A 10,995-nucleotide genomic window follows, 5' to 3' on the forward strand; every position below is an offset into this window, starting at 1 on the left:
TAAAAAGTAAAACAAATCAACGGACTGAACCATACTCTGTAGAGCTATGGACATTTGACTTTTGCTATCGTTAGCTGACACGGTTAGCATGGCAAATCTATAATTCACTGTGACATAAAATAGGCTGGGTATTTTGTTTGCCCCAAAAAACAGATATAAAGCAAAATATAATTATAATTTGCAATGTTATAATTACTTTGAAAGTATTTGTCAAACTGAATTCACATTTACATAACTAACCTGCTTTTAGATGTGCTAGGTCACATTCCTGAAGCCTTAGTAAACTGTTTACTTAAATAGTCTGATGACATTTGAATATTGCGCTTACCAGAAAGCAGATGAAGCACTGCTATTCTAAGTCAGAATCCAGTCAGACCTGCCCAGAAACTGGCACCTCCATAGGTCTGCACACACAGAGAGAGGGAGATGAGAGATTATTATTAAATGAGGCATTTAAGTACCTTCCTCTGCATGACACAAACTTCTGCACAGACTAGGGTAAAGTTATTATTCAACATCACATGTAATTAATGCACTAATATAAACTTGTAGCTGGAGTTACACAGGTGCAGCATGTCCTCCCCACTGTTGTGGTTCCCTGGTTCTTTGTACTTTGGAGTAAACTGTTGAAGTAGAGTGAAACTTCGACACTCCAGCACCATCTTGGCACCTACAAGAGATCAGTGATTTCAGTGTTTAAGCACATTAAACTCCATTTACTGTACATGTGAATTACATTTATTTCAAACGTTGCTGTTGTTTTTTAAAATCTCGGTGTATTTTGTATTTCCTGAGGAGAAACTGGCTGTACAAGCAAAGTCAAAATGTAAAAGAAAAAAGGAAGCCGTGCAAGAGGCTGGCACCGCGTCCAGGATGTACTCAGTGACTCGCTCTGCGACAGCTGGGCTACGGTGGTGATTCCTGCAATCCGAGTGCAGGCGGAGCAGGAGCAACAAGCTGATGAGCAGGAATTTGCATAAGAAGATGTTAAACCACACGAGACTGATGACTGAATTCAGTTTTTACAAAACCTTTTATTGAAATGGTGACATGTGTTATGCTTGTTCACACTCACACACGATATTTAAATATAGTTATTAACCGCTGCAGCTCACAACAGGGGGATGAAGCACTCTTTCACAAACAACACATGGTGGTGTGCATTCAGGGATTGAGTTTCTAGTATTTAAAGGGTGAATGTGTAAAATACAATGTGTTTCATAATGAGACGAACAGTGAATAATTTCACAGATATTCATGAAGCTCATAAATCTTTATCAGCAGTGATATTTCACAAACAGATATCATGAATTTGTGGGTAATAGTGGTATTTTTTTCTCCAAATGTATGTAATTATTTTAATATTTACATTTCAAAAATATAGAAATTCACTACTGGTTACTACAGCAGTGGTCAGAATATGTTTGAAATTAATTTAGGTGCAAAGAAATGCTGTAGCTTATCATAATATGGCCTTTAAAGTACATTCATAGTGCCAACCAGGGAAATGAAACTGAAACAGTTTATGTTTGTTTTTCAGCACATTAATCAGTCAGCTGAGGGACATACATCGATCAAATAAACAACAAAAAACACCCAAATATGAACTAAGAAAATTACTTTCATGAATGTATGTGCTCGGCTAAACAAATTAGTAAATGAGCACTACTGTGGTTTTCACTTTTTTCTACAAAAATCAGTCACAACATGATAAATGGGATCAAAAAGCAAACAAAGCAATGCAATACATACATCGTGTAGTAAACAAATTATACACACAGTCTGAACATAATAACTACCATAAACAATAAATAAATAAATAAACTTAAGTAAAAAAACAACAACAACAACAACAGAGGATTCAAAACAGAACTGTAAATTAAATTCTAGTCATGGGAACATTCTGTAAATACAACACTGCAATCCTGTGGCCACATTCTTCGAGTGCAACGAACAGGAACGTCATCACATTCAGCTGCAATCACGTGTGCGGCAGACTAGAAAATTTCACCAGCAGAGGTCAGTAAATACACACTTTTCCCAGACTCTAGTACTTCTTTTACTACTAAGTGTGCTTACTTATCACTAAAGTGCCTTCTGTCAGCGCCATTTAAATGATAAAAATCACACATATCAAGGAACAGTAGTCAGTGTGCAGCTTTTTTTGTTATAAAAAAACCCCTACAATTTTGACTTCCTACTGCGATTCTTTGTTAGCTTTGCGAAATACGTTATCAACAAAATCAACAAAAATTGCGCAAGTTAAAATATTTTCCATTATACGTCAGTTGACTTGTCAGTTAGCTTTATTTTGGTCTGAAGCAACCTATGACAACAACTGTGATGTTTTTAAAAGATCAAATTAAATCCTGTTGAATTTTCAACAGATCATAGATGTTTAAAAATGTGCTGTATGCATGTGCCCTTACGACAAACAGGAAGAACAGCAATATCACAAAATCTCTGTAATCTGATAAGATGGTGAGAAGGAACGCCAACTGGAGTCAGTACACATGAAACCTGTGTAAACAGTCATTTAAGAACCTGCTTTTACTTTTTTTTTTAAATTTATCTGGCACTCTGATACCAGGTATGCAGTTCACAGGGTCATGCTTTCTTATCACTGCCTCCAAAGAACAAAACTATGAAAATAAATCGCAATGTAGTTACTTTTCCGATGTGACTGACCTGCACTTTGGAGATTTTGATTAAATTTATGTTGTATGAATGTAGGGCACTGCTAATGCTTCTCCACTTCGTTTTAAGTTAGTCTGAAGCACACGTATACTACATTATACATATTGTTCTGGTAAATCTGATTTGCAAACCATTTCCATACCCCAACCCCCAGGAGATAAAAATCAAATCTGTTAACGCAGCAAGAAAGGTCATCACTGTACAGTACATGCAAAAATTCTTAATCCTTGAGAGACAAAAACACGTAGAGGAAAATATGTAGAGGAAAAAAACCCACAACTCATTAAGAAAATGAATCTTGGTGTCAGACTCTAAACAGGGCTTAAGATCCAGAGCTAAATCTCAGTCTATGCCACCCGGTAGGCAGTCATGCGGTAGTAGTTCTGACTATGGCTGCGCGCCGCCCACACTAGCAGGGCGGCAGCCATCATGTGGAGTGGTGAAGAAATGAGGACCAGGTACAGCGACCAGCCGAGAGAGCCGTCCACCTTGTCGGGTAGCATCGACACCCTGTGGAGCAGGTCCATCCCCGCCAGGTAGCAGCACACTGTGGCTAAGGTGCAGAGACCTGGATGGCGTACAGACACACTTAGTTAGGGTTTCATCACTTATCAGATTTCAAATTTATGTTTAGGTAGAAATTTTTGTGCTTATAGTTTGATATTCACTTCGTAATAAGTCAAATGCTAATCGTCCAGATAGTATATTTATTATTTTGCAGCATCACTGCTTGTATCACATTAGATTGGTTAATGTGGAAAAAGCTTGACTATTAGGAAATAATATTAATGGAAACCTTTTCTGTTTCTTCTCGTATGGAAAAGTATTCGCTGTGAGCTAAAAGCTTGGGCTCCAGACTGCTTGAAACGCTCTGCTTGTTAAATTGAATGCAAACAGTGTGTTTCAGACAGTGGTTGAACTGAAAAATAAGGATTATTTTGAATGATTAATCAAATTTATTTTAGTGACCAAGAGTAAAAGCTGAAAATGTGAATGATTGGTCCACTTTGCCAACATATCTGCTTGGTTCCCAGTCATGACAATGTGAGATTGACTCAACATGCACTATAACCACAGACTGTGCATAAAAAATGGACACTGACTAGATTATGTCATTGTGATATTCATGCCTTACAAAAGCAATAACAACCCATGGAGAGAACTATATTTAAATAAGTTTGTAGAGTTACTTTCAGATGTAATAGTTTACATCCCTGAACCCTTACTAAAATGTTTAATTGCACAGTCTGACAACATGTATGGATTTCAACATTGCTCCTACCAGCCAGCATGTGAAGCACTCCTATTCCAAGAGTTGGTGTGAGGCTTCGGCACAGACAGGCACAGAATCCAGTCAGACCTGCCAACACCACTAGACCCAGAGACACCAATGGCAGCAGAAACTGGCACCTCCACAGGTCTGCACACACAGACAGAAGGATGAGCGAGATAAGATTCTGCCCTGACTGGGATTATTGTAGTAATGCACTACATAGACAAGAGGCTGAATCTAATATATAATATTCTTACAGCTAAGTGAGGTTTTTGCACATTTTAAAAAGCATAAACTTGTGGCTAAACTTACATGTGCGCACCATGTCCTCCCCACTGTTGTGGTTCCCTGGTTCTTTGTACTTTGGAGTAAACTGTTGAGGTAGAGTGAAGCTTCGACACTCCAGCACCATCTTGGCACCTAGAAGAGATCAGCCTCCCGTTTATACTCCATTTACTGTGCATTTGAATTATATTTTCATTTCAAACATTGAGTTTCGTACTACCTGTGGAGAAAGTGGTTGTACAAACGCACACAGAAAATGTAAAGGAAATGTGAAAGCCCTGAGAAAACTTTCTCACATTATGAAAAGAAATAGCGTTAAGCACGACAGGAAATACCTAGTGTACGGTTGGCTTGTCACCTACAAATGATAGTGATCATAAAACCCAGGTATAATTTGGTGATCAAAAAAACTGAGTGATCAAACTAATTGGCAACAGTGGTTAAAATTGAATGGCATGTTGGTGTGGTGGTTAGCACCAGAAAGCGAAAATCCACTCTGTTTGGAGTTTGCACGTTCTCCCCGTGCTTAGGTGGGTTCTCTCCCGATAGGCCAGCTCCCTCCCACAGTCCAAAACATACAGTTAGTGGGGTTGGGCTAACTGGTGATTTTAAATTGGCTGTAGCTATGAATTATTTTTTGTACGTGTCAGCCCTGCAGGGGACAGGCAGACCTTTCTGGGATGCACCCAGCCTCTTGCCCTGTGACAGCTGGCACAGAGTCAAGCCTCCTCCCCCCAGTGACCCTATAATGAATAAGTGGAGGAACAGGGTTGGAATTGTTTTCCTGTCTAAGTCTGTGTAGTGGGAAACAAAATAAAATGCTCTGCATAGAGATGTGATAAAAACAGAGGAGAGGCCTGGGAATAAGCCACACCTGCCTGAAACAAGATGCTCAGTTAGAGAGCAGCAAAAGCCATCTCTGTATAGTTTAAACCATCTGAGACATGAACGATCCAACTTCACATAAAGCTACAAGGCCACTGAGCTGCTGACGTCAGCACATATACATACCTGGCTCTTTGTACCAGTGAGCGTTGGCAGGAACAAGCACACACCGCCACCAGAGACCCACAGTCCCGTTGAGACGGAACAGCGTGTCGCTGTAGGTTTTCTCATCGAATTCTCCGTCCATGAACTCCTCGTATAGTGAGCGCAACTCGGAAATGTTGGCCTCTCCGCGCACCGTGGGGCTGCTGTACTGGTACCAGTGCTGCGTTCCGATTGCCACCGACAGATACACGGTGGCTATGATGCTCAACACGCAGGCGATGACCAGAGCTGTGGCGTAGCGATTGTCAACCATTGTTCACCGAGACAGAGACACGTCAGAAGGGATTAAGTTGATGCCAGCGGTCAAATCGTCGCCCGATCGTTGCGCATCAATATGGTCGACATACGATGCTTCCAGTCCCCCCACCCTCGCTTCTATCGCAACCACATTGGCATTGGTAACCCTGAAAAACGCACTGTGCTGTATCCGGCGGCAGTGCTTTATTTTAATGATTGATACTCATCTCCAGTTCTGCACGAACGCTCAGCGTCAGCAACCCTGCAGCCCGGCTTGGATACGCCATCTGTTCCCTTGTCCCACTTCCACAGATGGTGGGTGGCCCGACGCTGCGACGGTTCCAGAACAAGAAGAGTCCACCACCACCACCTAAACAACAACCCAGGAAAGAAAGCAAAAAGAGAAGCTGTTATACGATAGGCTAAGCCCACCAGCTTGCAAATGCAAATTGCATGTGTCTGATGGCAGGTTGATGCCGGGTGCACCCAGGATGCTAGGAATTGTAAACACACTAATCCCTGCGTTTTCCTCTTCCGGTTCCGCCGGTCAGCACAAATTAAAAATAGCCTCGTTTAATAGCGCGTACCTCAGTGGTTCCCAAACTTTTTTTTTTTGCTAGGCCCCCCTTTGTTTTACAAGAAAAATGTTCGCGTTTGTTTTTTTCCTGTGTAATAATATCCAACATTGCTATCAATACATTTTTCAAAAAATGTCTCTCTGTGCAAAATGGGTTCAAAAACATAAACAACTGTGGTATACTGTTTGTCCGTGATTTGGACAGGGGGAACAAATTGTGGCAGGATCAGCCTGATATTATTTGTATCCCACTGTAACTTTACTGTATAAAGAGCTAACATCTCCAAAATGTCAGCAGTAGTTAGTCATTATACAAGAAGTGTTTATGAACTAAAAATCAAGAATGTGGGATACTGTTTGTCCGTGATTTGGAGAACCAAGCGCATGCTCCCGATGCAGGGAAAACCAGTTCTGCAGGGGAGACCTACCTTGGCACTTGTGCAGGTGAAGCCAAAGGGAAGATATGCTTCACCATATTTTCTAGTCTTTGGCTTAGAAGGAAGTTGGTTTGGAAACATATTTGGCGATGCTTCATCTCCTGCTTTGCGTTTGTGTGGAAGCCCCGTCAAAAACCTGTCTATTATGCTACCAGTGTCCAAGCCTTCTTCTTTTTTTCTTTTCATACCGCCCCCCCCCCCACTCTGGTACCTGGTGAGCAGCCACAGACCCTCACAGGCTGACAAAGTGCTGTCTCGTTAAACATGGACTTTTGGGACTAGCTAGTCTCAAAAGCTGCCCTGTGATCGTCCAGCTTTATTTTTTTTTTACTTTTCGAACATTTTTGGTCAATTACGCGTTAGAAAAATGTCCTCCAAACCCACTGATGCCTTTAAAATTAGTAGTGTTATTGTAGGGTCATTACCTTACAATATAAAGCGTCTTAAGCTTACTGTTATTACCGCCGATCTAAGCCGACTGCGCTATATTTTTTACGCATTGAATGCGTAACCCTCCCCAAACTGACACTGTTTCAGTCCTCGAATGTGCTTTGTAAAACTTTGAAACACGCTTAACTGTTTAAACAAGTGAAAGGCACTTGAAAAATAGATTTGGTTCGATTTGATTATTAATAAAATTAAGTAGGCGAGAAGTTGGCCCATAATTAAAATCACATTGTGCGGTATGCAGAAAACAAGACTTGGCCTACGCTTTGACAACCTGTAATTATTATATACAAATGTAGGCCTATAATTACGCAGGGCCTCCAGTGCTAAAATGAATGAATGAAATATATCATTAAATGGATTGGTTCTGATATAGTGTATTTCTACTCTATCTGAGCACTCAAAGAGCTTTACACACCTTGTCTCATTCATTACAAGCACTTTTTTTCTTAAGTTCTTTCTACCTAACATTCACACTCCAATAGATGACTGGAGACTGGAGCAGACAGTCTAAACCACCAACCTTCCAGTTAGTAGGTGACCTGCTCTACCACGAGCTACAGCTACCCCAAAAATGTGCTTTCAAATAAATTCATTTTCAAAAAAGTACACTGATGTTTTAAATGAAATGAATAGACATGTATGTATCTTAATAATGACACATTTAATGGATTATTTAATTATATATTTATTTAATTCATTTGCCACTCGTGGCCCTCCACATTGGGCAGGCTTACTGGTGAGTTGTTAGTAGTGAATGTTAAATAGAAAGCACCCCTGAGTATGTGGTTGACCTTCTGGTCGATTGAATGCGCGTTTAAAATCTCCAATGGTGATTTCATTCTTGCAAGGTAGTTAATCAGGCACCATAGACTCCCATGATAAAAAAATGGCCAACTTTACAGCTGAAACGAACATGTTAAATCCTGTTTTGTTTTTGTTTGTTTTAAAAAAAAAAGACTGTTCTTGCCTCAGTAGCCAATTTGTCGCTATAAGGGGGTTAGTTTTATATTTGTATTTTTTAATAAGATTAAATGTTGTTATTCTTGTCATGTCTCCCTTGAGTAGTTTTAAATGCAGACTATCCAAAAATACAGAAAATGGGTATTTAAAAAGCCATCTCACAATAAAAGAAAATGTATTTGACTTTATTTCTTTCCTTCAAACAGTCCACCTCCCTATGTGTTCCCTTTAAATCTTGTTGCCTTTATTTTCCCTGCTGAAGAAGCTTCGTCTTCCAGTGTACACATCACAGGCGCCTCTCTTGCTATGTCATGCCAGCAGGTTTTATTTATAGACACTCCCTTTTTTCTGTCTCCAGCCTGTCTGTCTATCTGTGCATCTATCTATCTGTAACTTGTACAAGAAAATCACTGTGCGTTACTTTGAAACACACACACATGCACTGTGATGTTTCTTTGTTTTCTGTTTAAGGAAACAAAAAGTTTGCTTCTATTTGTCAATAACAGTAAGTTATTGGTGATTTTTGCATTTTTAAATGACGAACAAAAGGAGACTAACATCGACTAACAAAAAGTCAGTGAGTCAGTATGTTTCAAAATAGAACAACAGCAGCAGTCACAGTGAGTGCTGGGAATTAGTTTATGCTTTTTCTTTTCGGTGTTGCCGGTTTTACTTGTCTCTCAAGTGCCGATAAACCAGACAGCTATTGCAGTTGTTAGGATCTTGTATACAATTTCAATAGCAGTTTACTTTATTATTGTAATTTTTTAACAAAAATAAAAGCACAGCCATTTTAATAGTAACAAAAAAAGTTACTATACAAAAAAGTCAGTTAACCTTTTGCAATCGAGACTTAAAGCTGCTGTTTTTTAATAGTTGTTGCATGATGGGCATTTGCATTTGATGAGTCAATCACATTTTAGCTTTGAGCATGTTCTCACTAAAATGCTATTCTCCTGAATCTGACCAAAGTCTGTACCTTCAGTATTCATCTGTTGTCTTTTTGCTTTCTTTACTAAATTTAAATGTTGTAAAAATGTACAAAAAAACAAAGCAAGGCCTTTTTCTTGGACATCATACAAGGAAAAACAACAACGACTGCTGTCTATTATTGTACTATAAAAAGAAACTTACCCAGAATGAAAAGCATATGAGATGTAAAGTTATTCAGTCCCCTTCTATTATCTACATGTTTACTGACTCACACCTTATGTGACAACCCCCATTTGTTAGATTTCTTAAAGTTGATGAGATGGCTCAACAGGTTTGTGCTGATGTGTTGAAACACCATACTGGTAGCAAAACAATAACAAGTATCGCTTGGAAGTCTTTCAGTTTGCTTGGTCTTGTTGAATGTCCCAATTCTTTTGAACTTTGGGCTGAAGGAAGAACAACACTTGGTGTTTAATGCTCAGTCAACAATCTCTTTATTCCATACACACTTTGAGCATTACAAACTTCCGGACGGGAGATGTGCACAGGAGGGTATCCAGGAAATCTCGAAGTGTCTGACCATTTCTCACATTCTTACAGCCTCGGCCCCCCTCCAAAGTCATAAAACCTTTCTCTCTCTCAGTGAGCCTAAGTTACGACCTTGGCTTCCTGTGCAGTATGTACTGTTCTCCCTAATCAGAGATATAAGGCCACGATTCTACACAAACAGCATTTCTTATAAATTGGCAGTATAATGCATCATAAAACAGTGTAATATCCCATTCCTGTTTTTCTTCTCGGAACAAACAATCAATTACAATCAAACAGTCAATCTGCTGGTCCCTCTCTAGTCTAAACAACAGTTTTCAGTAACTTTCCACTAGAAGATGGTCCCCTGTTATCTACTTTCTCCCAGGCAAGCGTGAGCGAGAGTCTACAGCATTGCTACAAAGTCTGGCTCTATGAAGAAATAAAGCGCGGCTCCAGACTTTTGCACAATGTTGTATGGGATTCTTTCGAGTGACTGCATATTAACATGAGTAATATACGAGTGTAAAATCATTTATGTGTAGAGCTGGGATCACGTGTTGCAGTAAGCTCATCTCGACACAGTATTGTGCTTAGTGATCCATTTTCTACTTCATAGTTTCTACACAAAGCCTGCCAGTTGTATAATATCTGAATCAGTTTAAATATCCTATTTCTCTTCACAGACAGTGGAGCAGATTATACCGTAATTTTGAGATTGTGTTTGTCTGACTTATCAGCAGTTCATTCTTAAGTATCTTAAACCACTGAAACCTTTCATGACATAATTTGGCTGAATTTTACATCAGACATTAATTAACTAATAAATAATTAAGCCTCGTTTGTTCTCAGTATGTACAACTTTTATTTGAGTCAATGTCTGTGTTGTTTTCTGCTTTGTACTTCCCCACATATCATCTGACAGTCAAACATGATTAGTAATCCTGTCGCTTCAGGGGAGATTAGGCTTGCTGCATACTTTTAAACCTGCATAACAACAATTCTGCTAAACCAAAAGAAAAGACACATACAAACAACTTAACGAACAAAAGTGCAGCTTACGTGCTTCTTCAAATTATACTCAAGGCGGTTTTGAGCCTTCATCTGTTAAAGGTCATCATAATACATAGCACAAATAATTTTCATTCTTCACATGTGAAGCAGTCATTACCATAGTGAAATGTTGCCACATTTTGGAATATGAGATTAAAATATGCATTGCACACATTGCACATTGCACTAGCAATGTGTTGTTGTTTTTTTGTTTTTGTTTTTTATTTAAAGTGCTTTATTGTTTGTTTTTTGGATCTGAGGAACAATCTGTGTAGTAGTCTAATGAAAAAAGCTGCTGCTTTGCCATTTTTTTCTTTGAAAAGAGTGGTTTTAGTTATGTTAAGACATAGATGCATATAAAAAAAATCATCAGCCTAATGGTTTTGCCTTTATCAGAGTAACATTCCTTCTAATAGGCATAATGTGTAGGTAAATGTAGGTGTGATGGGGTAAATCCATGTCATGAAAACAGTATCATCTTGAGGTAAGTAATAGATAATTATATAGAGTAGTGT

General features: G+C 39.1%; 1 protein-coding gene across 1 annotated transcript; it reads right to left on the reverse strand.

Annotated features, from left to right (window-relative positions):
• Positions 1-1,016: 1,016 nt before the first annotated feature.
• LOC134624888 (claudin domain-containing protein 1-like) lies at positions 1,017-6,073 on the reverse strand. The gene is made up of 4 exons (XM_063470010.1): positions 5,267-6,073; positions 4,283-4,390; positions 3,980-4,117; positions 1,017-3,265 (listed from the first exon to the last, which is right to left on the reverse strand). The coding sequence occupies exons 1-4, from the start codon at positions 5,556-5,558 to the stop codon at positions 3,045-3,047; spliced, it is 759 nt and encodes a 252-aa protein (XP_063326080.1). The 5' UTR covers positions 5,559-6,073; the 3' UTR covers positions 1,017-3,044.
• Between the last annotated feature and the right edge of the window lie 4,922 nt (positions 6,074-10,995).

Source organism: Pelmatolapia mariae, linkage group LG3_W (genome assembly GCF_036321145.2).
Source record: "Pelmatolapia mariae isolate MD_Pm_ZW linkage group LG3_W, Pm_UMD_F_2, whole genome shotgun sequence".
NCBI classification, from domain to species: Eukaryota; Metazoa; Chordata; class Actinopteri; order Cichliformes; family Cichlidae; genus Pelmatolapia; species Pelmatolapia mariae.

Bases quoted from the DNA above. Each gene is read 5' to 3' on its own strand.
- LOC134624888 (XM_063470010.1), bottom strand. From the start codon at position 5,558: ATGGTTGACAATCGCTACGCCACAGCTCTGGTCATCGCCTGCGTGTTG. The intron at 4,391-5,266 runs GTATGTATATGT...GATCTCTTCTAG, and splicing joins TCACTGGTACAAAGAGCCAG to GTGCCAAGATGGTGCTGGAG. The intron at 4,118-4,282 runs GTAAGTTTAGCC...CTGTGTGTGCAG, and splicing joins GGAGGACATGGTGCGCACAT to ACCTGTGGAGGTGCCAGTTT.